Source organism: Cricetulus griseus, chromosome 2 (assembly GCF_003668045.3).
Source record: "Cricetulus griseus strain 17A/GY chromosome 2, alternate assembly CriGri-PICRH-1.0, whole genome shotgun sequence".
In the NCBI taxonomy this organism is placed as follows: Eukaryota; Metazoa; Chordata; class Mammalia; order Rodentia; family Cricetidae; genus Cricetulus; species Cricetulus griseus.
Window position 1 is genome coordinate 360,805,118 of NC_048595.1, and position 27,565 is coordinate 360,832,682.

General features: G+C 38.9%; 1 protein-coding gene across 2 annotated transcripts in view; it reads left to right on the top strand.

Annotated features, from left to right (window-relative positions):
- Ctnnd2 (catenin delta 2) overlaps nt 1–27,565 on the top strand; it is a 654,324-nt gene that overhangs the window by 251,156 nt on the left and 375,603 nt on the right. The window contains exons 3-5 of one of the 2 annotated variants that reach the window (XM_035439156.1): nt 6,504–6,538; nt 7,109–7,225; nt 21,632–21,804. In XM_035439156.1, coding sequence (XP_035295047.1) covers nt 6,504–6,538; nt 7,109–7,225; nt 21,632–21,804 — 325 coding nt within the window. Of the gene's footprint in view, nt 1–6,503; nt 6,539–7,108; nt 7,226–21,631; nt 21,805–27,565 lie in introns of those variants that run through there. The other variant, XM_035439157.1, reaches the window with a different exon arrangement.

The window sequence follows — 27,565 nt, forward strand, 5'->3', positions numbered from 1 at the left end:
GAAATCCTAGGAGGATGATGGAAAGTTATTTTGGGTCCTGATGAGCAGGGAATCTGAGGTATGACACAGGAGCTTTTCACCAATGACAGCTTAGTTCTTGCACCTGATTGGCAGTGTGATTGGTATATTATGTTGCAGAGATAACACCTAATTCGCAGAACAAAGCATCAATGAGCCTGGGTAGGTCCAGTCAACTCTGATAAGAAAGAACAAAAGGATAATCACAAGTGAACAACACCCCTTTTCCCCTTCATCTTTTCTCTCTTCCTTTCTCTGTCATTATCCAAGTATCTCCAGCCATCATTGCATTCTAGTTTATATTACATGGGAGAAAAATCAAACAGCATCTTGTATACAGAAAAAGCAACTCAGGGGGAAGAAAATGAAGCATCGTCAAACCATACTTCACTTTTGTCTCAGTTTTTATTTGTGTATAGTTACGGGTGCATGAAAATACAAGACACTTTACACAGGAAGTTCACTTGCAACTTTGCCTGGTTCCCTCTACAATGTAACATGTAAGGCATTGGTATAATCCACAATTTTCTATTTTTAATGTACTTCTCTCTCCACTCTCCACCTCTCCCTACTCTGTGTGTGTGTGTGTGTGTGTGTGTGTGTGTGTGTGAGAGAGAGAGAGAGAGAGAGAGAGAGAGAGAGAGAGAGAGAGAGAGAGAGAGAGAGAGAGATTTGTATGTGTTCTTAGTTCTATGAGAATGTACCACCACAAATGTCAGTACAGAACCATTACAGCATGGCAAGTCTCAGTCATCCTGTATCCCACCTATGATTAATACTTGGTTATCATTGATCTATTCTCCTCTAGTTTTGTATTTCAAGACTGTGACTCCTTCTTTAAGGCAGCTTAATCACTTGAGAGTCATTACCCACTGTGTATCAGAAACCATTCTTTCCTTTGCTGCTGTGGGTTAGACAGCAGACATGCCAAAAGCCCCATCGATTCTCACACAAAATCCTTGAACAAGACTCTTGATACAGTACCTCCCTTCTCTGTGCATTTGACTATAGACATCCCTATCCTGTTGGTACTTATGTAAATCCACTTTCCATCACTCTAACAGAATACCTGAGATAACTAACATACAAAGATTAAAATGCTTATTTGAGCATCCAGTTTTGCAGGTTTCTGTCAATGACTGGTTGAATTCATTACTGAGCATATCACAATGAGAAAACGTAGCAAGGCAAACTCCTTGCCACACTAGTCATACAAAAAACAGGAAGAGGCCAGAGCCCACAATCCCTGTTTGGGATCATCTTCAATGACTTAACACACACACACACACACACACACACACACAGAGAGAGAGAGAGAGAGAGAGACACACACACCATCTCTCAAGAATGCCACAGTCTTTCCATAATATCTGCTTGGGACTACATCTCTAACACATGAGCCTTTGGGAACATTCAAGTAGCAAAATACAGTGAAAGTCAGTGGAATCTGCTAATGTCTCCCTTCTTCTGTATCCTCAAATCTACACGTGACTGTGATGTTCTGCTGGGGCTATTTCAGGGACAGAAGCCACAGGCAGTAACCAAAGGGTAAAAAAAGATATTCACCCCAACAAACTAGGAAACAGAAGGAACATACAAAAAAGCCGAAGTGGCCATAGCAAAGTGCCACACACAAAACAGACCAATTTCTTGTCATTTTCACTACACACATATCAATCCCACATATCTAAAGACTTTTAACTAAGGCCATTTTATTTTTCAGTCACTGCCTACAAGTGTGAGGTACTGCATGCAAAATTAACTATGAAAAGCTATTTTTCTGTTAGAGCCAGGGTTAAGACACACAGATGCCATCAATATGAGGATCTTTGTTCCTGTAGGGTAGAATCAAACATTAGTTTGGAAGCAATTTATTTTTTACAGGCGCTTTGGCTAGCCTATGTTTTAGGTGCTATGCTCAGCTTCAAAGCAAACTTAACAAAAGCTTCCTAGTTTAGTTCTGAACCCTTTATTTCATTTTGAATGAAGTTGGGAGCAATAATGCCTCACAGGGTTCAGGGTAGAGACTGATGCTTCAGGCATCTGGAAGTCACAAAGGAAAATATATTAGAGCAGGTCCATCAGAGAGAAAGTATCAGTAGTAATGGGTTACTCTGTGTCTTTTCCTGACGTTAAGAAAGCCTCTCTGAACTTTCATATATATTCTTTATTAGAAATGGCCTGTAGGTGGGTGAGATGATCATCAGAAAAGGCAATGGTGGAAACCACCTTGAAGGAGGGTTAAGGTGATTCTTCCATCTAAACTAGTCTCACCACTCACACACTTCATGCCCGCAGAACATGGAAGTTATTGGCTGCTAGCTAGAAATGTTCCAATGTCCTCTACTTCATTATTTTTCAGAAGCGATTCTGTCATTTTCCTCACATGTGACATGGAGGAGAAAATGATATTTTTTAACATTTCGGTATTTTAAACTATACAGCAACTGCAGCTCCTCTGCTGCCAGAAGTGGTTAGGCTAGACCACAAACACTGAAACCTGAGGGAATTCTGTTCCCTCAGGCACCGACTCTTTCAAAGTTACTAAGGAAACTTATTTAAATCTCTGTCCCAGTAAAGAACTCAAGATTCAAAGGCTGAGGTAGAACCCTGCTTCCTAGAGAGGCTGAATAGCAAGCAGCTTACCTCACTCATCTCCTTACGTCTCCCAAGAAGTCTTCGTGATCATTCTCACCCCTCCTTATAAACAAACCCTTCTCCACCTGGCTTCTCTCTACAATTTCCTGTCAGCTATGCTGACCCAGCCTCCTGACCACAAGTGAATTTTATTTAATCAAACACATCTTTGCATCATTAAGCAAATGTTCCAGAGCACAAACAAAAGTAATATACCTTAAATTAATAGTCTACAACAATGAATTATGTCTTTCTACAGATGGATTTTTCCATTGTACTAAACCTATTTACAAAATGTACTGCAGGTAATCCCTAACTCTGGATATGAGAATATCTGAGACGCAGGGCCTGGTCCTTGATCATTTAATGACTACTTGGGCATTTTGTTTGAAGGGTTTTGTTTTTTTAAGATGGGTCTACGTTATAGCACTTCTTAAGGGGAGGAATCAAGCACCTAAAACATGCAAATTACATGGAATCCCGGAGCAGAGAAAGAAAAGTATGCACTTAAGGAAACAAAATTCAAACCAGGTTCCTCTGGGGATGTTTGCACTCTGTGATCTGTCTTAGCACTAATGTGTTTTAGCTATGTGAAAGAAATCAAGGAAGCCACTGAAGTGATTAATGCTCTTTGTCTGCCCCAAAGGAATATGACTTTTTTCTGAGAGGACATTTCTCTATTACCATCAATAGTGGTTTTTTTCTTTTCTATTGTAATAGAAATGATAATAATAAAATGTTCTTTCTCATTTCTGTGACATCATAAAACTAAAACACTTTAGAAAGAGATGAAACAAAGAATAACTATGTGGTCATATGGTGGTGTGCAGTGACCCTATTATCATAGAGGAACAGACAGACCCCCCAAAAATGAGCAAAAGCAGGGGCCCCACCTTCTTTGTGCTGGGATTGTCTTGGGCAATTTCTATCCAACCCCATCCTCTAAAAGGGGTTAGTCAAAAGGGAAGAACTACCTGAAAACACCAACAATAGCACATTTCTGTAGTGGTTAGTGTGATGTGACTTCTACAGAATCAATCTTCAACTTCAGAGTTTCCACACCACAACACCTGATTCTCACCTGTGTTCTGTGAGGGTGGCAGAAGTTTCGCTTCTCATGGATCCATCTAAATCCAGGGCTTACGCTGATAGAAAATTTAGAGAACTCATGCCTGCCCTTCCGTGCTTCTGCAGGAAATGACACCCTGCTCTTCTTCCCTTGGGGCTTTGTGCATCCCAGTGTCCCACAGGGAGACAACAGGTCACTGATGACCCCAAGGGCTTCAGACCCAGGAAGCTTAAGAAGCATCTAACTTCCACACCCCAGTGAGTGACTTTGAATTGTGAATGAGGATTTGGCATGTGGCATTGGCCAAGTTAGTTCAAAGGCTTGATGAGACTCTTAGTACCTACGTGGTCACATTCCTTAACATCTCTCAGTTCTGCTGTTAAAGGGAAGAAAAAGATGGGTAAGTGTTGAGAAATACCAAGGACCTGTTGTATACTACGTCTTAGTACCAATACCTGGATTGCTTTCCACTTGCTATAGTGTGGAAATAGTAGCGATTATTTCATTGTATCAGCAAAAAAAAAAAAAGTAATATTAGAGTTCTCTGAGGCTACCATGACATCATTACATCTGCCTGGCTTACAACAACCCACATTTATTCTCACGGTTTTGGAGGGAGAAGTTTGAAGCCATTGTGTCAGCTAGGTGACTATTCCTTACAAGATAGAAGAGGAAGTTCCTCTCCTCAAACTTCATCCTGATTGTGTGGCTTCCACTTGCTTGTGCCTGAGTTACCCCAGTTTTTGCCCCCGTTTTTACCTGGCCATCTTCATGTCCCGGTAGGTCCTCTTCAGTCTCTTATAAGGATATTGCATTTAAATACCCACTGTAGAAGACCTGACTGAAGACAGTTAACTGGTAATACATCCTCAAAACCCTCTGTGTAAATAATTTATCGTGCACAACTTTCAGGACTTTGATCTAGAGTTTGGGGAAAAGCCACTGTTCATCCCACTGCAGTTTGGGAATGTTTTCTATTATTATAAATTGATGGCATACACACTTTAAGGTTATGCCACCCTTAAAGTTTGTCCAGTCTTAATATTCAGAATAACAAAGCTTGAATCAGCACTAAACCAACAATGAATGTCTTCTTACCTAGTAATTCTGACATTCATATCACTTAAGGACTGTAGAACTATTGCTTACAGTAGACACTCAGCCAAGCCTACATATTTTCTGAGCTTTTAGGTTTCTGGTGGGGAATCACCTATATACTTAAGAAGTGCTACAGATGATTATGATATAAATAATATGCATTTAGAATTACTCAGAATCAATATACCCAAGTTGTAGAGCAGTTTCTGAAAAAGTCCAATGATATTGATATATAATATTTAAACCATGACAGCAAATGCTTGATAAATAGTATTCTAAAGGAATAGGATAGCCATGATGGCTGTGGTTAAGATGCACCATGGTGATTCTTTAATTTTAATAAGGAACTGCCTCATATTCTATGTTACCTACTAAGGGAAGCTGCCTTTTCATTTTAAAAATATTGACTTGTGTATTGCAGTCCTATGGTAAGGGTTGAACTTAGAGGTTAGAAATAGCTTTTGTATAATGCTATATCTCTTTAATGCATGTATTAGCTTCATGGAAATGAATTTGTAGTTACCTTTTCATGTGTCAGATCTGTCTTTAACTCTCAGCATTGTAAAAATCTTTTCCATTTTGCTAATACGAGTTGGCTCAGGAGTAAGACACCCTATAATAGTCATTCGTTTCTAAAGGGACCATTCTTGTTCTCATTTACATCAATCATGGCTTTTCTGAGTGTTGATTTATACCAGAATTCCCCTTTCCCACATAAATGTATTCAGAAGCTGCCTCCAAGGTACAAATTAAGGGTCTAAAATCCACTTACTGTTAAGGGACTGATGAGCCATTCATAGAAGCTGCTTGATCAAGGCAAAGATCTGGTGAAATACATGTACAAAACCATTCTCAAAATGCTGTCTTCCTCCCATAGCCCTATTTCTGGTCAGTTATTGACAGAAAATGGTGGTACCATTAGAAGAATGTACAATGGAAGTTGTTCACAATCAGAAATTTCAAATGCATTTGTCTATTTTATGGTTAATAAGTCATGCAAAATAAATCGGTCATCTATGTGTGCCTACCCTGAAATGTCACTGACATAGACAGGCAGAGAGACAGACTGACAGATAGACATGAGCAACTAGCTGGATCACATTTAGAAGATACACTGTTAGGAGAGAATGTTCTAAATCTACATTCAGTTGGTGGTAATACATTATGATTTTTAAGTCACATTGTTTAAGCCACACAATCAACTAGAAAGAAGGATTCATATGAAACACTGAAGTAAAGGCAAAATGTTATTTTTATCTTGTTTTAAATATAAGGGGTTATATATATATATATATATATATATATATATATTTTATTAGGCTTCATTAAAATATCTAGTACTATGCAGGTTTGTGTTTTAAAATAACCAAAGTTAAGTAAACCTGAATTACCCATAAACTATTGTTCAATAGATTGGATTTGTGAAAAAAAGATAAGCTATATTTATGAAAATTACTGAACAATGTCCATTTGTAGCATGAAATTATCAGTGAAGCAAAGAATGATATAAGTCAAATGCATTAAAATTAAGATTCTATCTCAACGGGACCCTTTCCCTTTGTGTAGACATAGGGTAAGTTCCAGGAAGCCAGCTTTCATGCTCTGAGGTCCCTGTGTCTTGTGTATAGAGTCCTTTCTTTGCTAATCAGTTCATTACAGCTGTGTGTTCTCTTTCTTGCAGTTCAGCAGGAGAGCAGTTTCATTGGCAGACACAAGGTAAAGTATGGCCACTTGAAGGAATCTCACTTCTTCTACATGTACCTATACTGATTAATTTTCTTATGAACTGTAGATTTCTAAAAGTGAATTTAAAAATACAGTAAGAATTAAGTGAAGTTATTATGATAGCTCATGATTTGGGGTGAGGGGGTTAACTTCTCTTAGTTTTATGATAACTGTATCTTCTCCAAGGATACACATAATTAACAATTGCTTTTCTGCTTGATGTCATGGCCTGCAAAGGTGTTGTCTAATAGATGTAGTATTTGATTGTTAAATAATAACCTAAAGTAGTGGTTCTCAACCTTCCTATTGCTGCAACCCTTTAATACAGCTCATCATGTTGTGGCAACTCCCAACCATAAAATTGTTTTGTTGCTACTTCGTAACTGTAATTTTGCTTCTGTTGTGAATCATAATGTAAATATCTGAAATGCAGGTGACATGCAACCCCTGTGAAAGTGCCCTTTGAGTCCCCCAAAGGGGTCATAACCCACAGATTGAGAACTGCTGACTTACAGCTTCCATATTACTCTATCATGTTTACTGTTTTACATCTCCTTTCAGATGGTCAAAAAGACATCGAAGATGAACTTACTACAGGCCTTGAGCTGGTGGACTCCTGTATTCGCTCTCTGCAGGAGTCAGGAATACTTGACCCACAGGATTACTCCACAAGCGAAAGTAGGTCAAACAGTAGTTGGTTTGGGGTCTTGGCATTTCTTTTTTTCTTAAGGTAGTCTCATGTGGCCCAGACTGTCTTCTCACTCACTATGTATGGAATCAAGGATGACTTTGAACCTCTGATTCTAACTCCTCTGTCTCTGGGATACTGGGACTACAGGCATGTCTCCACACTCTGGAATGGAAAGTTCATACTAGGCAAGCTCTCTACAAACTGAGCTACACCCCCAAACTCAGGAACCACACACAAGGGAACTAAACTAAAATAAGAGTACAGTGACTTTTTAAAACATAGCATCAGTACAGGTTATTCTAGTTGCTTATTGTTCTTGGATAAAACACCACAACCAAAGGCAACATATGTAAGAGTTTATTTTGGCTTAGGGTTGTGGGGTGGTAGTCCATGGTGAGGAATGCGTGGCAGCAGGCAAGCATAGTGGGAAGCTCTCTGATCCCATTTTGTATCACACCAGGAAATACAGAGGGCAAACTAGAATTGGGGAAGGGTATATACTCTCACGGCCTGCCCCAGTGACATAACTCCTTCCAGAAGTCTTCCTGCTCTAAGCCTCCCCAAACAGTGACACCAACTGGAAAACAAATGTCAGATACAGAGACATTTCTCAAACTACCCCACAGGCCATATGTAATAAAAGCTTCATAATATCTTTATCTTTCTTCACTCTCAGCAATTCCATCATGGCCCTTAGGTTACATAGTCTCCAAGTCAGCAGTTTTTCACCCAAGCTTCAGCTTCTTGACATAGTTTGTGAACTTACGTATTTGTTTAACAAACACAACAATTGCCTTAAAATTAATTGTTCCAATGGATCATTGCTGGGAGAGATCTTCATGACCCCAATTATATAACAAAATTGGTTTTCCATATAGTATAATCATTCTTAACTACTCTGTACTATGCCAAAGCAATATGCAACAACTTTACATTTCTATATTTAAATTGTGTTATTGGTATGGTATTTAAAGAGTTATTCATATATAGTTACATTTTTCACCTAGAACAATTGAAGCTTATAAATAAAGAGTGCATACATTGGAATGAACCAACCCTTTATTAGTAAATTTCTGTGGACTTCTTTTAGCAAAATTTCACAAATGATGCTATCACAGTATCAAAACTCGCATTATCTTGGTAATGCCAGCATCAAAAAATCAATGAAGCATTTAAAAAATTACATTTTCTTGACTGCACATCAAGGTTTGTCATAAAAAAGGAACACACAAGAAAAAGATACCATAGTTGTTTTTTAAATAATTTAATTTACATATTGCTTTCTCTATACTATCATTTCTCTATAGCATGTGTCATGCCACTATTATTTTAGATAGTCATTGTGCTTACCTAGACATGTTCAGAGAAAATTCCTGCATTTATACTCACAAAATAAGATGCAGAGTTGACACTATAATTGGTCTCCATGTTTGTATTTTAAAATATACAATTCCCACGGCTTTTGATGGAATTATGGTATCAAAGTGTGGTTAATCAGTACTTGAAATGCACGCAGTATATGGGAGAGTACAGAAAGCAGCACACAGCACAGTGTGTCCTCTTACTCAGAGGGGAGCAGGGATTAGGTGTCTCCTTTTCCTATAATAGAGCAGAATATTTGATCGTTAGTTTTAGAAAAAAGGTTGGCCTTTAATAAATAGAAAGTAGAAATGAATAAATAAAAGAGAAAAATAAGAGATAAGTGAATTAAAACAGAAGATTTAAGCCCCATTATATCAACTTCACTCTTTCTTTAAGCACACTGAATTATCTTCTAAAAAAATATCAATAATTCAGACGTGGTAAACAGAGCTAAAATTGTTATATTATCTTTACATGAAGCAAGATCAGTGAGATAAATAGAAATTAAAGGAGTAAACAATACTATGCCAGCAGTTGCAGTGAATGCAGAGTAAAATGAAGCATACTGTAAGGTAGAATAGAAATTACTACTAAAGACATAGTCAGGATTTTAAAGAGGGGAGTGAGGTATCAAAGCTGTTTTCCCTTATGAAGATCGGATGAACGGAAGACTCCACAGGAAAGAAGTACAACAGCATAGGTTCTGGGTGATAAGACAAAAATTCAAAACTCAATGATCAGCCCTGAAAACTTACATACTGGTAACAGTATATAGACTAAGCAGGTTATATTTTGGAATATATATGTATGCATGTAATGTTAATTAATGAAAACACAGGCCATGAATTTGAAAGAGCATGAAGAGTTATATGGGAGGATTTGGAGGTAAATGATGTCATCATAATCTCAAAAATAAAAGCAATAAAGTATTAAGTTGCCCTCATCAGTGCACACTTAGATTGAATGATAAAAGAAAGAGTGCAAGAAAAGTAGATGTTACTTAACAAGTGATAAGCAGAGGCTGTGGAAGTGATTGCATTAGCAGACTGCTTAGGTAGCAGGCTCAGAACCTAGTGTTCAATCCCCCAGGATAATGCACATCTGAATCTCAATCCTTGGTATATAGAGACAGGAGAATCAGAGAGTCAAGACTACTGAGTGAGTTTGAGGCCAGATGGATTAGATGAGTCTCTGTCTCAATTAATAAATAGCAAATAAGAAAATATTTGAAAAATCGACATATTTAATATAATTCCAACTTTTGTCATGTGATTATAAAAATATCTAACCAGGAAATTTTGGCATGAAGGATCAGAGAGGAAATAAAGACATTAGAGAAAAAGTTCACATTCGCTGATAATAATTCACAAAATTAAAAACATAAATAAGGATACCCAGGAGCCATGCCTCTGGGAAGTGTTGACGCCAATGAGAAAATTATGCACTATTTACAAAACAAGAATGTTTCACAATAAAACTTGTATTTGGTGGAAATCTAAACTTCACTACTAAAAATATAGGAATGTCATATTTATTTTTGGGAAATCTTAAGAGCCAAACAAAGTCTGTAGAGATAACTAAGTGGTTTACTGTGCATGCAGCTTTTGCAAAGGACCTGAGTTTGTCTCTCAGCACCACATGAGGCAGCTTACAGCCCACTCTAACCCCAGTGCTAGGGAAACCTGATTCTGTCTTTTCGACTCCTTAGGAACCTTCACTCACATGTATGCATTTTCACTAGGAGACATACATGTGCACGCTTAACTAAAAATAATTACAAACAAGCTAAATAAAAAAACAGCAAGAAAGATGGAAATAGAAAAAAGGTTTTCAGAAACCAAACAACAAAATGAAATAGTTGAACAAGTAGCCACCCTTACCTTCTCAGTTGAGAAGCTCTCTTAGATTTAAAGGACACTAAAAGAAGCTCTGCTGAAGGCTTTCCTTCTCTTGAAGTGCATGCTGAAAAATCATCCACAAATGGCCCCACCCTTATTTTTATGCCTTACAGGGCAGTTAAACACTCCAGTCATTGCAGATACATTTTGTACTTGTGTTTTAAGGACGATTACATAATTTCTATAATGGACTGAGTAGTCTGATTCAAGATAGCTAAGATTTTCTCCTAAGCTCTGGCATCCAGCTTTAAAGAAAGGAAAGGTCACCAAAGCAAACTGCTTGCTAGCAAGGCAGCTAGCTGCTCTTCAGACCTGTGTTTGCTTTTCTGCATTGCATACAAGTGCACTCACATAGTATCTGCTTTGAATTGTAACTGTGAGGTTTGTTCATTCTGTTACAGAACACTACTTTAATTCTTTCAGTACTAAATAGAGTTATATTGTAAAAATATATTACAACTTACTTGTCCTCTGGAATGTTGATTGCTATTTGACTGTTTTCTAATTTGGGAGATATATATATATATATATATATATATATATATATTCAGATGATGAAGGCAGCACCAAATTTTTGTGCCAAAGGCTTGTGAGCCATAGCCATGTGGGAAATGATGTTACTCAGCAAAGAAATCTGCTCGTAACAATTTCAGAAGCCCTTTGAGACTAAAGTCACAGTATAAAATTCAGAAGAAAAATTGAAAATATTGGACGCATAACTATGATTGGGGATATCAATGCATTGCTGATGTCAAGTGTTGAAAGGATCTGAAGATTAAAATGTCAGGTGTTCCCCATATGTCTGTCAGTTATGGGTCAGACAGGATAGAGATTCTATTCAAAGAAGGTTAACTAAAAGCAGTTTAATTAAGAGGCTATTTACAAAGAGATGGGTGAGATTAAAGGAGGAGTCAGCACATGCTGGAACTCCCGGGAATTAGTAACAAACTGACAGAAGCTGTCACCACCCTTGAACCTGAAGGAACTTACTAGAACTGGTAGAAGCAGAGTCAAGCATCAGGAATATAGTACTGATAAACCTAATCTCCTTGCTCCTTTCCTAAATTCCCCACCTCACCCCACCCGCACTTCTGCCAGATCTCACAAGTGCCAGGCCTCCTTGTCAATAGAGGAATTGAAAGGAGTGAGTATGGAGGTCAAAAGTTTAGCCAGCATAGTGGTCTACTGTGCAGTGCAATAGTATCCAGTGTGAATGCTCTTGGTCTAGAAACAGCACACAGATATGTAGTGCTCTTGGATACATCCATCTAATTAGCCAAAGCACATCAGATTTGGGGAGTCCCTTGTGATTATTCAATCAATGACTTCATTAGCTAGAATAGCTGTGAACTAGCTAATGCTAAATTGAACCTGGCATCATGCCCTTGAGTCTCCTAATCCCCACTCAAAGGGGACTGAAACAACACTAAATAAGTCTAAATCAGTCTGGAAAAAATATTAAATAGGAAGCTATTTCATTACCTAAGCATGTGCTACTTGACTTGTTATAGCTAAAGCTTTTGTTATTTTTCTTCCCAAGACTGATTCAAAATAAATGTTAAATCATAGTAACCTTGTCTTCAGAATGCCATAATGAGCAGTAACTATCCAGCTATATTAATTTATGATGTGATAGTTGTAAATATCTCCCAACTCTGTTTTTTAAAAACACTGTCCTGAACAGTATGTAAAACATGAACAACAAACAGCCTTTGCTGCCATGCCATTTTCTCATACATATATGTGTCCCTGAGTCAATAGGATGTCTTAACTTTACTTAAATGAAATAGCATTTAACTAAGCTTATGACCAATAAGAACAATTACTGATGATGCTAGGAGCCATTAGCTTTTCAGTGTTCTGCATGGCTTGGCCTGAATGAACATGGATCAAAAACTTGATTAACTCATGCATCCTTAGAGATACAAACATATGATATATAAGGCTGATGATGGTATTTTAGCCAATAACTAATAAAAGTACTGTCAGTCAAAATCAAAACTAAAGCTGGACAAATACAGAAATAAATGAACAGCTTGGGAGAAAATGATATATAAGTTAACCAGAAATTAAGTTGTCTAATATATTTTAAAAGAGTGATTATTTCTTTATTTAGTGTACTAATGAATTTGAGCTCTACTGTATTGTGAATAGTTCTGCCATTCAGTGGGAAGCTCATGAGAACTCATATATGAAGATTTTTTTCAAATTATGCATAATAAAATGTCTGAAAACAATCATGTATAGAATTCCACTCAGAGCAGACAGAACCCAAAAAGAATGTATGCAGTGTGGTTACTGTGAATGCATTGTTCACTGTGGATCTACAGACTGTCCTTTTCATTTTGTTGCTAAGATCCTTAATTCACATGAGAACCTTTGAGACATCAAGTTATTAAATTGCTGAAAAACACAACACTATATATCCATATGATTCATAGTATTAAAAGTGTGAGGCATTTTGTGGAATGACTTTTCATAATTCCAGAAAGCAACACCAACAGCAAAGACAGAAGCAATAGCAATAAAAAATGAAGCATACTAATCAAACTAGTTCAGCATATGAAAGCCATGGTCAAGGGAAAGGGGGCAGTGTGTGTTCTTCGCTATCATGGCGGAAACCAAGACTCAACAAGACAGAGAGCCTTGGCTGCTTTGTGGACTTGCTCCCTGGTTCTTAAAACATATCTTCTATTATGGAGAGGTGCTGGTGCCCCAGATGAAAACATGAAGATAAAGTGTACTTGGTAATTCTTGGGGGGTAGTGGTCTGTGTTGAGACTTTTGCAGAGAACCCTCAAAGGCAAATGGTCTTCACAGTGCTAGGAGATCAGTTGCCTTTCAGTGGTTTTATCCCTCCCACATGACAGTTGAGGGTGTTTTCCTGATACCACGAGGCATGTGCTGCTGCCCATGTTATCACAGCAGCCTTACTAGTCTTCTGTTTTAAATATCCCACCAAACACTAGTGCTTACAATCCAAGTCAGTACAAGCCAGTAGAGATCCTCAGGAGTATATAAGGACACAACTGGTTTGTGAGACCATAAAGTTTAAGAGCTATTAGAATTGAGAGAGGACCTAACACCAGTATATCTCCATGTGAGAAGATGGACAAAGTTCACAAGCAGCCACGAAGACCTCAGGGACAGGGACAAGTCCACCATTATGAGACACTGACTGTTGCATTTTTAGATTAATTTTAAATCTTGTCTCCTTCATCACTGTCCTCTGTTAATCTTCCATTTCTTTTCAAGATTTTTTGGTATGCAGAGATGAATCTGCCTTCATTAGATTATTAACTTATTGTGATATTTTTCTCCTCATTACACACTAGGAATACCTAATGATAAATAACCAGAAGATAAACCTTATTTAGAAAGGACCACTTGGGAGCTACAATGTGAAGTAAAATCACTGCTTTATGGTTACACTCGCAGGCTCTGTAAAATTCTTCACAGAGCATTGCAAACTAAATTACATATTTGGCCTCTGTGCTTTTGACAAACACACTCCCTCAGTCTTTTCTTTCATGTACAAACTTAAAGGTTCATTGTGCAAGAACCTTCCCAACTTTGGGTCTATGCCTCTGCATCAACCAGGCTTGCAAAAGCAGCAAGACAATGACATTTGTTGGATTTAAGTCAGTTTAAAGTCTGTGTATGTGTTCAGTCTTCTTGGGACCATTGAAGTTTTAATTCTCACATAAATCATTTTGTATGTTGGAATCAACCAGATACAAACACAGAAATGAAATGTGAATGCCCCTCTGCTCACAGAGCTGCCCTGTCAGCTCTCTAAGTCTGCTTGTATAACAAAGCCCCTGGAGCTTCAGCCTGCAGTTACATTTGATGGGGTGGATGGGTTGGGCTACTATTTCTAGGGCCTCCTCCTTGGGACTTCTAAAATGGTAGATCATAAATAAGTTACTAATGAGTTTCAGGAGAAAATAACCAGTTTAGTGTCTTGGTGAAGTGACAGGTTCTCTTAGAACCCAGGAAGAAGAATCCTCTTCAAGAGGTAAACAGGATGCAAGGTTCATTTTAAACAAAGTCAGTGTTTATATTCTGCAGAACAATGCTTGGTTACCATGACCATAATAATCTTACAAATAATTATCCTTCTTCTCCTTTATTTTTATAATTTGTAATAACACCCTTGTACATAATCACCGCCACATACTTCACTTAGCTCGACCTAGTACTTTCCATCAGCCAGCTCCCCGTACCCCTCCTATTGGGTATTATTGTAAGAGTTTAGGGTTTTCTCTCATTTAAAACAAAGTTCTTCATCTTCAAGTCATTCTTAACCTCCTCCAAAGATCAAGTAGCAAGAACGCAGAAACAAATTTCTCCGTTGTTACAGATATGTGTGTGAGATTTGGCACAATTATTTTTCATGGCCAGCATAAAAATAAATTTGTTAAATTATCTTGTAAAAAAAAGTTTGCCCCAGGATGTAGCATGTCTCAGTTCTTCCTGGAAAGTGAAAATTTAACTAAAGGTGTGAGTGTGAGGTATCCCCCCTTCCTGAAGGCATGCATGTTTATTTTTCTGTTGATAATCCTAAATTAGCAGTCTCACAAAACATCTCTTTGACTGTTCATGCCTTACTCAATCCTCTTAGGGTGGTTTTCCTTTTTTTCTTAATACATTTGATAATGGTAAATAATTCTTTGAAATCAACTCTATAAACTCTGCCCTTTGAAGACCTACCCTAGTTCTTGGGTCTTCAGATGCCTCTACAGATGACTTCCACAGCCACACTTCTGCTCTAGAGTTTTATTTATGTGTGATTGAAATATGTTTTTTAATTACTTGGGAAATTATTAAGACCTAAACTATTACATTAGCCAAGTTTCATCAGATTCTGAAGTGTCTTTAACCTCTGTAGATGAATTCCCACCATCTTCTCAAACTCCAGGACTGAAACAGTCAGTCAGGCTGTCTCCAAATCTGGATCGCACACACACCTTCCTGCCACTCATCCTTTTGAGAATGTTTCTCCTGTCTGCTGAGTTCTTTGCACATGTCTTTTAAATGTGTGTCTCCCTTTCCACCCTTTGCCTCCCTGCTTTGGCTGTGAATTTTGAAATCATCACAGATTACTCTGTCTGCACTGCAAGGGGTTCCCAGTCTCTTGTCCCTACTGCTCCTCAGCAGCATCCTGCTGTCACTTTAGATGCCTGTGGTTTTATAAACATACCCCATGCTAACTGATTTGGCACTGGCACAACCACGTCTATAGTTCCTGCTCTCAGCCCATGTTCCAAGAACCTTTTCGTGTGCCATACAGCACACATGCATCTGCCAGACAATTAAAACTTCTTGGAATTGGGTCTGTAGAGAATTAAGGTAGAATGACAGGACAGGTTAATTTTTCCTGGGCTGTTGGCCATCAGAGAAAGGTTCATGGAGGTGATATTTAAGCATTTGACATTTGAGAATGAGCTCCATGTTTAGCAGAGAAAGAAATTTCAGGTTGAAAGAAACAAGAACAACTTTCTCCTAATGACAAAGATTTTGACTTTTTGACTCTTGGATGTGACAATAAGTGTTTGTTTATAATTTTTTATTTCAGCAGGCCACTTTGCTGAACAATGCATTAGATGCCCCTACCCACAAAACAAAAATGTTAAAAGAAAGTGATAAATAATATGAGAAATAGCACAATGACATGTTCCTGGGAAAACAACCCCACTCTGGCCAAATAGATGATTGATGATGATGATGATGATGATGATGATGATGATGATGATGATGATGATGTGGTATAAAATAATTCACATAAAGTCTGTGAAGAATTTTCAAGCTCACATTTGGAGAGAGTGAAATGAAATGTAAAGCAACAGAACAGAATATAAGGCAAGGTCTTGGTTAAGAGCACTCCTGAAGCTAGACAAAAAGTTTGACAACCCCCTACCCACCCATGGTACCACTTACTGAATCACTTCAGCTGGGGGACTTCTCAGTTCCCTCAGCAGCAGAGAGATTGATAGTACTATTCCTTGCTGAGACTAGTTTAAACTTCAATTTGCTAATAGGTGCAAAGTGCTCCCTACAGTTCTTGGGACCTAGTAAAGAGCACCTGCTATTACAGTCACTACTACCCCCATCAGCATCTATGACTGTGGAAATATGTAGGAGAACCAGCCCCACATCTGCTGACTTCTGTATTGATTTTTTTCAGTACATACCCCATCATTTTACTTATATGGTTGTGACTTACATGATGCCTTTCGAATGTCGCTTAGGCAACCTATGACCTTTCTGTGCTATTGCACAATGTGTAGTTTAGTTGGAATTTAATGTGTCTGGGACAGATATTCAAATAAATCAGACGAGAACTGGAAATTCCAGATAAGATCGCCTTAAACCTTTGCAAACACACATACGTGGTCAACCATGTATGATCAAAGATACTCTTAGAGTACCCAGTTAATTTCATGAGAAACTGTGTGTCATGGTAGCTGTAAGTGGGTCTATAGCGCTACCTAAAAATTAACATTTCAGCCTTTGTGTTTACTGAGGGTGAGTCTGTTAAATCAGCAATAGGCAGGCAGCTCCTCCAGCCCCAGTATAATAAAATCTGAGAAGTGAAGACTTCTGCTGTCTACTCTGTAGACTATTTCATCTTTACTGTGCTGATGTGTACATGAGAATTAATGTTTTGGGTTTAAAGGACAGCACTTCCTGTGGAAACAGAAGACTGGGGTTCAGGCCCCTCTTCAGCCACTAAGCATGAGACCCCAGCTCTAGTTCAGCCTGTTGCTCTCTGTTCATGTCTGGGAACAATGAAAATGTAAAGTACAACCTTCCTGAATGGTTGCTGTGTGGTCTTGTAGTCTGTTCATATATGTGAGAGCCCGTTGAGGTGTTACCATCACACTCAGTAGCCCTTGCTTCCTGCATCCTAAAGAAGTAGTTGGATCAACTATGGAAGTTCCTGGGAATGTTTCTCCTCCATCTAGTAGGAAAGAGGAGGATTGATTAGACCAAAGACAAAAAGACTTTTTAAAACAAAAACTTATCAAGAAATGGTTTCACCCCTCTCCCTGACCTTCAAGGGACAATTCTTCACTGACTTCTGATCCATCTTCAGGACTCCTCTATGATGGGCAAGCTCTACAGTGATCAATCCTGGCCTTCCAGGTCAGTTTTCTAGAAGTGTGCATCCAGATGATGGCTTCAGCTTTCTGTGAAGACAGAAAGTATAACCCTCAGCTTCTAAGAGTTCAAATGTCTTCTGGTGCCATTTTGGCACTGAAGACAATATTTTCATCTATGCAACTTAAGGGGAAAATGTCCTTTGTTTCTCTCAATAAATTCTTCTACATCACCCCATCATTGTCCAGCACATACACTCCATGGTCTTAAGATTATTGCCTAAATTTGCTGCTGGCCCAAGAAAGCCTACATATAAATCCAAGAGTTCTAGAGAAAAAAGAGAAATATCATTCAAATCCCTAAACTAAATTCTTTATAAATCTTTGACATGTTTATATTTTTTCTGTCTCATGCACATTAATCAACTAATGGAAGTTTGTATGCATTTTTGATTTCCCTTATGAAGTGATTTAGGGATGCTGTGTGATATTTTTAAATCATTTTCATTTTCTCATGTATGCATGTTCTTCAAAACTTGAAAAAAAAATCTTGTTGATTTGAAGCCTAAAGAACAGTGGGGAAAAGTCATTGTATGGCACACACAGGGTCTGGGCTATTGTCCTGATTGTTCTGTCCTTGGCAGGTGACATGTCAGTGTTGTGATGTTACGATATTGCTCATTGCTGTGATTATCATTGTCAGAGCACATCTTGGTTTCAGGGCTTGAGATGTATTAGTGGGATAATGAGATAGCGAGTCTTGCTTTGTTTTCATTGAGTATTGATCAAATACATGACTGATTCTATAAAAGATGAGCAGGTTTGATTACCCATGATGCATTTCTCAGGGGCAGATAAGCCACAACTTTAATTGCAATTCTTTTTTTTTTTTTTTGGCAAAAGAACATTATGTTGTTATTTGAAAATCCTTTATAAACAGCATTTGTATGTTTCTGGGGATAATTTCATGAAATTCATAAGACGTAATATTATTTAACTTGCTACTCAGGAAAAGTTTATTGGAACAAATTCACATACTCTCTTAAGAGACAAATAATGAGAGCATTGGGCCTTTTGCTTTATGGATTATGTTAAATGATGTGAGGTTAGAGTTCCTGTTTTATTTTACTTGGTTGAGAATTTTCAACTCTGTGCACTCTTTTGTGTCTTCCTAACCTTCATCACCCTTGAGATGCACTGTGCGAGTAAGGTGTGCCCAGTGCATCACCTTATGTGCACATCTACTATCCTGAATGAAATAAAAGGCTAAGACAGCGTGAAGCTTCCTATTTCCAGTTGGTCAGTGACTATCAAGAAATAGCCATTGCTCTTCTATCATGCTTACTCTCTCCATTTCGGTCTTCACTGAGGGCCAGGACTAAAGCACTTGGCCAGAACTTATCACAGCTCTTCCAGTGAGGACCCCTGTCTCTTCTCCATGGGTAGCCCCCATGGATCACTACCCCAAACAGTTTCCTACTGTGCTTACAAAAGCTCTTCCAGAGCTCTGCCTGCCCATTGTCTAAAATGTAGGGACCAGCTGTTGACTCTGCTGTGCCTGGCAGCTTCCACTGCTGCCATCAGGATAGTGGACTTCTGGTGCCCTGAACAAAAGGGGACACATCTCTGGACAGAGGCAGCATGGTTCTGGTGATTAAGCTTGCTACACTGTCAGAAGAGACGACATAGCCTTTTTGCAAGCTGTTAGAAATGTAACTGCCTGATGTGTACTGTTTCCTTGGGACTATGTTTAGTGTTAAAAGAAAAGAGTTGTACTCTTGCTTTTCTGAAGCATTTCATGATAAGGGTGGGACTGAATGGGAACACAATTTAGAACGGTACCCTCATGTTTTTTCAAAGTGCCAACAGGCAATGGGGGATGGCACAGATTTACAAAGATCATGTGAACAAACACTCCGAAAAATAAGCTTCTTATCCTTATCAAAGAATGGTTCATGTCACATCGGGGTTTTCACTTGAAAGAGAAGGCCATGTTTAAAGACAAATAGGAATCCTGTAATTTCTCAGTTACCAGAAGTGATACTGTTATTTTAAGTAGCAAAGAAAGCACGGAGGATATTCCACTACTGTCCTGTAGGCTGCATGTTTTATTACTCTGCGTGAGTGAAGAACCAGCTTCCTACCATGCTACAAAGAAGCAGGAAGACACTGGTATTGCCAAGTTCTGGCTCCTCTAACCCTGCTCCTACACCAACCACCTCAAACACAGGCAAGGGAAACTAGCAAATACACACTCACTTCTTGGTGAGGGTTTCAATTCCCAAAGTGAGTATTCAGTTTGAGTTTAAATTTTTTTCCTAAAACAAAATGTGTAAACTCCTGCAAGAATTCAATATAAGCAAATCACAAGAAAATAAAGCCAAATTATAGTGCAAATTGTGATTAAATTTTAAGTCCAGGACCTGCTATCCCTCTCCTTATTCCGCCTAATGTACGCTACGTTGACACTACCAGTCTTTTTTTCTTCTTCTTTTTTTATTATTTTTAAAATTTATTTTACATACCAACCAATTTCTCCTCCCTCCTCTCTTCCTGTTACCTCCCCCCACCTCCCAGCTACCTGCCCCATGCACTCCTCCTGCATTCAGAAAGGGGCAGGTCTCCTCTGGGAGTCAGCAAAGCACGGTATATCAGGTTGAGGCAAGACAAGCTCCTCCCCCTGCCTCAAGGTTGGGGGAGGCATCCCAGCATGGGGAATAGGTTCCAAAAAGCCAGGTCATGTGCCAGAGACAGGTCCTGATCCTACTACTAGGGGTCACACAAACAGACCCAGCTACACAACTGAAACATACAAAGGGCCTAGGTCAGTCCCATATAGGCTCCCTAGCTGTCTTTTCAGATTCCATGAGCTCCCACTACCTCAGATCAGCTGTCTCTGTGGGTTTCCCCATCATGATCTTGATTGCCCCCCAGCTTGCTCCCTGCCTTCCACTGGACTCCTGGAGCTGGGCCCAGTGCTTGGCTGTGGATCTCTGCATTTGCTTCCATCACTTACTGAATGAAGGCTCTATGATGAAGATTAGGGTAGTGATCAATCTAATTACAGGAGAAAGCCAGTTCAGGCACCCTCTCTACTATTACTAAGAGTCTTAGTAGGGGGTATCCTTGTAGTTTCCTGGTACCACGTTTCTCCCTAACCCGTAATAGCTCCCTCTATCAAGATATCTCTTTAATTACTCTCCTCATCCATCCTACCCCCAACTCAACCAACCAGATCCCTCATGTTCCCATCCCCCATCCCTACCTTCTACCCCCCAATTTACCCAGGAGATTGCATCTATTTTCCCTTCCGAGGGAAATCCATGCCTATCTCTTAGGATCCTCCTTGTTACCTAGCTTCTCTGGGGTTAACAGTGCCAATCTGAACACCACATCTTTCTCTTTGTTCTCCTATGGAGCATTGCTGTGATAGCAAAGATAACTAGTCAGTGGGGACTATATGAGACCAGGGTGAATCCTACATTGTATGAACAGCTATTAATATTTAAAACACTGTCTGCTCTCTGGCACAGTGGTATTACATCATTATTTATACAATGGAACCTGTCACTGATTAGAAGGTTTTGAGTGTTTTAGCATGCCAGTCATGAAGTGGGAGATATAATTATATTAATGCAATTAAAATGTACAAAAAGGTGAAGTTTTTTTTACATTATTTTAAATGTTTCTGATATTGTCTGATCCAAAAATAACTACTTGATTAATTTGCTTCATAAGAAATATCTCTATGTAGGTCAGGATGAGATCATTTGAAAAATCTACTCCTCTGAGAACGTTTAACACACACACACACACACACACACACACACACACACACACACACCCACACACACACACACCCACCCTCATCTGGAGCTGAATTATATGGTCATTATAGTTCTCAGAATTCAAGGCATAGACAGCTGGAATCATGTGCATGTGATAATTCTAGGCTACTCTCAATAAATAATACATGTCATTTCTGCTTCACTGAGACTGCCACTGACTGCTCTAAATGACTTTCAATGCAGGGCCCAGCCTGCTCTCCCAGAGTGCACTTCAGCTCAATTCCAAACCTGAAGGGTCTTTCCAGTATCCGGCCAGCTACCATAGCAACCAGACCCTGGCCCTGGGTGACACAGCCCCTTCTCAGCTCCCAGCACGCAGCACACAAGCCCGAGCTGCCACCCAGAGCTTCAGCCAGGTAAGCACCCTTTGCTTTTTTGTGGGGGTACGCTCCAGGGGAGCAGATTCAGAGACAGGGGCCACAAAGAATGTTTCTGTGGATGTGTGGAACAACTTACAAAAAGCTCCTTTGCTGTGAATGAATTAAAGAAATGTCTGACTATGAGTGTAGAGTAATACACAATAGGCAATGTTTTCTTTAGGAATGTCTGTGAGTTGATAATCTTGTGTCTCTGTTGTAGATATTTACTGCCTGAATATGTAAATGAGATATAGTTAACCACTCTTCCATCTATCTGTGTTATCAGTAGATCATACAGTCTGAATTTCTGAGTTTACCTGGGAAAAGGACAATAGTCTTTATTCTTAAAAAAAAAAAAGGCCTGCAATTATTGTTTGAAGTTAATCTTATCAAGGAGCAATACAAACTCTTAATCAAATATAGAGAACTAGACTGTAGATAATTGTGATTACCTTAAGAATAGTTATACATTGTAAAATCAGATTTTGAAGTATACCCTTAATTGTTTCTTTAAGGCATGGGAGTATTCTTACAATTTCACTGCACAAATTCATTATCTGTGGTTAAAAACAACTTGGTTAAAATCAGACAAGTCTAACACATGGGGTGCTCATGGACAGGAGAGTGTACATACACACATACAGGTGCACACATGCACACATGCACTCATGCACTCTCTCTTCTCTCTCTCTCTCTCTCTCTCTCTCTCTCTCTCTCTCTCTCTCTCTCTCTCTCTCTCTCCCCTTTGAAAACTTTTATACCACCTAAAAGAAAATGTGTGTTTGTGTGTGTGTGTGTAACATTTTTGTTTTCATGGTTTGGATTATTATATATTCAGTTATATGTTATATATTCAGGGTTAGTCAACCCACAAGAATTAACTGTTATCTTCCTTAATGAAATTTTGAGCATATTTTCAGCTGTACAAGAAATTCTGAACTTATATGATTTAGATCCTGGACCAACAACTCCAAGCTTTTAAATGAGGAGGCTAGTAATTTCTTAGGCATTTGCTGAGTACTGCACTTACCAAGAGCCCTTCCCAAGTCCTAGGGCACATCACTGAATTCTGTAAGCCTCTAGCCCATCTATCTCTCTAACTGATTTCATATTATTCACCCATGTATCTTTCCAATAAAACAGAGAGGTACTTGAAAGCAGGCTCTCCTCTATGAAACAGGACCTCAAAGGCCATGAGGATCAACACAATGTATAGAGACAGGGTTAGATTATAATGGCCTCATGTAACCACTACAGCAATCAGGTGACATTGTGCATTTAATTTCTAAAAGTTAAATCATTTTGATAATTGTATTTAAAAATGACTTCTTTCCTGGAACAACTGCCTTCATGGATGTAGTTTTGTAAACATTACAGTCTTGTGTGCTGGGCTGTAACAAAGTAGATGAAAGAGAATGAGAAAGCAGTTCATGGGCTTGAATGTGTGGCTCTCTGCCTCCCATGAAAGTTTAATCAGAAAGTGTTACTACAGTGTAAGGATGTCACAGCTATGTGTTTGGAGTCATCCTGGTTGTAGTTTGAAGGCACCAATGAGTGCCAATACTCAAGATAGAACTTGAATGGGTGTCAGATGTTGTGGAGTAAAGAGGTGGTATCAAGAAGTCTGAAGACACAAACCAGATACTGATGGACCAATGATGAGATGGGAGTTGACCAAATCAACTCTAAAAAGCTTGCTGGTTTTTGGTAATTGGACCCATGATGAACTCCAGCTGTGTGCTGTCTTTGAGAAGCTGCCTCGCTGAATACCCTATAGGTCCTGTAATTTCAAAGTAATAGCAATGAAATGCTGAACCAGAAAACTAGCAATTAAACCAAACAATTAGTGTTACCTTCTTGAAAACAGAGCAGCCAGGTCCCATTTCAGAAACATCGCATTCAGATCCATTGGTTTACAAAGCCCATTTGATATATTCTTGTCAATATTAATTAATTTTTTGAATGTCCTGCCGTTAACAAGTGCTACAGGGGTAAGTAAGCCCAAATTGTGACTAATGGATGATGAGCTGAGTAAGATCAGTAATCAACAGAAAAAAATGTTTATCCATTCTCTCTAAAACTTGTAATTCTAAGGTAATAGGGGTTGTTTCTGTCTTGCTCACAAATCATACCCCAACGTGAATATGAAGCTGTGCCATCAGTGTTTAAGTTTCTGGTTTCAACTTTTCGGAAGACTCTAGTTGATCCAACTGCCTAAGCGTTTACTGAATGGTCATGACTAATTCAGCAGTCAGCCTTAGGGATGGATTATATCCTCGTTGTTGTGTCCTCTCAGAACCCTGTCAGTCACAGGAATCACTGTCAGACAGTTCTCGTGTATTCCTGGCTAGACTTTTTTCAGACACTAAGGTGAGTTTGTAAAGTTGAATTGGGGGACAGCAGATGTACAGCCCACCCCAGCAAATGTCATATCCAGGAAGTGATGGAGCCTGATTTGTCTCCATCTCTCTTTTCTCCATCTCAGAGGCTCTGCCCATCCAAGCTGCACACCTGTCATAGTTTTTAAGCAGGCAGTGTGGATTCCTGTTCCTCATCTGCTTGCTTCTTCCTAGCCAGCATTGGCTGTTATAAAGCAGTGCTAATCAAATCAAGCTTCCCTCCCACTTCCTTCATCTATTACTTCATCCGTTCATTGATTCATCAAGATGTTTATTTTGCACTTATTTAGGGCATGAGCCTGTGTTCTTGGGATAGTGTCCCTGGTCCTTGGGGACCCTTTATTCTAGCTGTACACATGGAAATCAGAAAGTCAACACTTCAAATAACATGCATAGTGTATATCATATATTAGAAGGTGATGAACACTGAGGAAAAGAAATGGACACAGAATAGGATGATACTCGAAGAGGAAAGTGAGACCCTGTAGAATTTTGTGGAGGAGACATTTAGAGAGGTCCGTGGTTATCTGGGGGATGATGAGTGTAATGGCCTCCAGGTGGAGTTGTCGGGCACGTTAATAAAACAACACATAGGTCAGGGAAACTAGAGCAGGGTACCCAGATTTGCCAAGTGACAGGAGAGGGAATCATTGGTAGAGACCATCTCTGAATAATCGAGAAGCCAGTGAAGAGTTCCAAGGAGAGAGCAGTCACATATTGTTGCATAAAAGATCCCCATTGGTTTGATTCAATGCAGAGTTTCCCCTACAGAAAATAATTTCTATATTCTCAATAACTAGCCTAAGGTCCACCAAATTCCATGAGGTTCTTCCAACATCACAGAGATACACTATAATGATACCATATCAGCCTCTGAGTAGGTTGGAGAACAAGGAGTTAGTTAGCCTCTAGGCTTTGCTTGCTTCCATGGATGCAAAATTTCCAATGTATTACTTGAAATGTTGTATGAACAACTTATGGCATAAAAGAACCACTCTGAAAATGATTCTTTTCTCATGCCTAAACATAAAATAAAATCATCTAGCAAGTCACTGCTAAAAGAAACAAAAGAAATGAGTATTGGAACACAGACATGTTTTTTAAAGCCATCCAAATGTTTCCAGGAAGGAAATATGCCTTGCTAATCCTAGGGAAATGGCCATCAGGAAACTCAGAATCATGTAACAGAATCATGTGACAGTTATCTAAAATGAAAACATAACAATAATGCACATTCTAGATGAACAACAAGCTTTTGTAGTCCTGCCTATCTGTTTAATGTTTGTTACACTGACTTCATGTCTTAAAAGTCCCTGTAAATGCTATATCATAATTATGAATATGTGAGTGCTCATGTCTCCCAGAGGCAAGTGAGTATATTGTTGAAACACTGACATGTAGATGGCTACTTTATGAGTAGTGGTAGGATAAATCCTAAAGTCCCCTATCCTGAAGAGAAGAAAAAAGTTCCCAATAATCAGCCATTGTATTGATCTCAGCTTAGAAAAGGCCACTCTTGCTTGCTTAATCATAAATTATCTTGAAGTAATAGTTTGGTAGACAAGTTACATTACATTTAGAAAACACACCTTTGCATAGATATATTCCATGTAGAATGCACAGAATGCATCTGGCATGAAGTATTTAGAGGAGAAAGCATGTTGTTTTATGCATTTTATTTGGTATATCTGTGGGACACTAGCAGGAGAGTTTTTTTTCAGATAGTTTTAAAATGCTTCTGGTAAATCTGCATTTCATGCTTTGCTTTCGAATCTTTCTCCCCTATTTTTCCTTTCTAGCATAAATATGCTTAATCTGGCTTTGACAATTGAAGTGTTTTGTATTGCAGGGAGTGTATATTTGTGTTCCAAGCTAACATTTCCTTTTCTGTGCAAATATTTAGATTATTAAAGTTGTACTGACAAAGCTTTGTGCTGAAGTGAAGGTTTCATGTGATGTATTTCTCCAGTGTTCCTGTAGATTTTAAAAAGATTCACCACTAAGACACCTTCGTATGCATTTTTTATGATAAATATTTACAGGATCTCTGTGTCGTTGTTTAGTGATTTCTTCTCCACTCTTCTTTCTGTTTGGGGTTTATAGAAATGGCCATAGACAAAATACTTATTAGAATACCCTATTAGCTATGACCCTATCAAAATTTATTCAAGGGAAGATAAAGGACAGGAAAAAAACAGTATCCCAGGATCCAAAAACTTGTAGCACTGTGTTTGTCCTAATGGCATCTTGAAATACTAAGGATTTCAGGAGTGGAGAATTTGAATACTTGGTACCTCCTGTCTGCATTGCCAGGGGCCTGATGGCTTGCAGGCTCTCTCCACATCTCTGACTTGTCTTCTCCTTCTCCCTCCTCCTCTTCTTCCATGCCTTCTTTTCTTATTAATTAATTTTTTCATTTATTTTACATTTACATCCCAACTGCAGCTTGCCCCTCCCATCCCCCACTTCCCCTCCCACCTGCCCTCTGCTGCTCTTCCCAATCCACCCCTCTTCCACCTCTGTTCAGAAAGGGGCAGACTTCCCGTGGGTGGGAACAAATCATGTCATATCAAGTTGAGGTGGGACTATGTTCCTCTCCTTGTATTAAGGCTGGGCAAGGCAACCCAGCTTTAGGAATAGGTTCCCCTAAACCTGCCTAAGCCAGGCCTTCTTCTTGCTCCTTCTCCTGTCCCCACTGTCCTCACCCTCTTCCTTATCTTTCCCCTCCTCTCTCCATTACCTTCTATAATTTTAGGACCCTCCAGTAAAAAGTAAGCCACGGGGATGGTCTCTGTGATGATCCACAAGGTGATAGTTGGTCTTTAGGCCCTTTAACTGAAGGAAGGAAATTATCTTTGTTTTTTTCCAATAAAGTTGAATTTGCCAGTGAGATGTTACCCACAATTTTACCAGCCCTTCATTTCCCACTGATGGTAACCATTAGTTAATGCCTTGGGGGCCAGTGTGGGCCCTGTACATAGATGCTGTCTCTTCTCTTTGTGTTGTTTATCAGTTTTTATCAAAGACAGTACCCTTGAGAAAATCACTAGGCATGCATCACATCATTTTATTTGACTGTTTCCAAAATAAAATCTTTCTTACAGTACCAGAATCTTCTTCCTTTGAAATTAAAGGTTGCTATCCCTTTCTATATACCACTGCAGAAGAACAATTAAAAAATTCCTATGGACAATGGTAGTGATACAAAGCAAATTTGTTATTGTACAGGGAGCAAATTCAGGGAATGTAACTTATTCGGGGATGTAAATTTATCCTCATAGTTACATTTTCTAGAATGCTTTAGTGAAACCATTGGCATTTTAGAGTTGGTAATTTTTGTCTTTTGAAAGGTTGGAGAG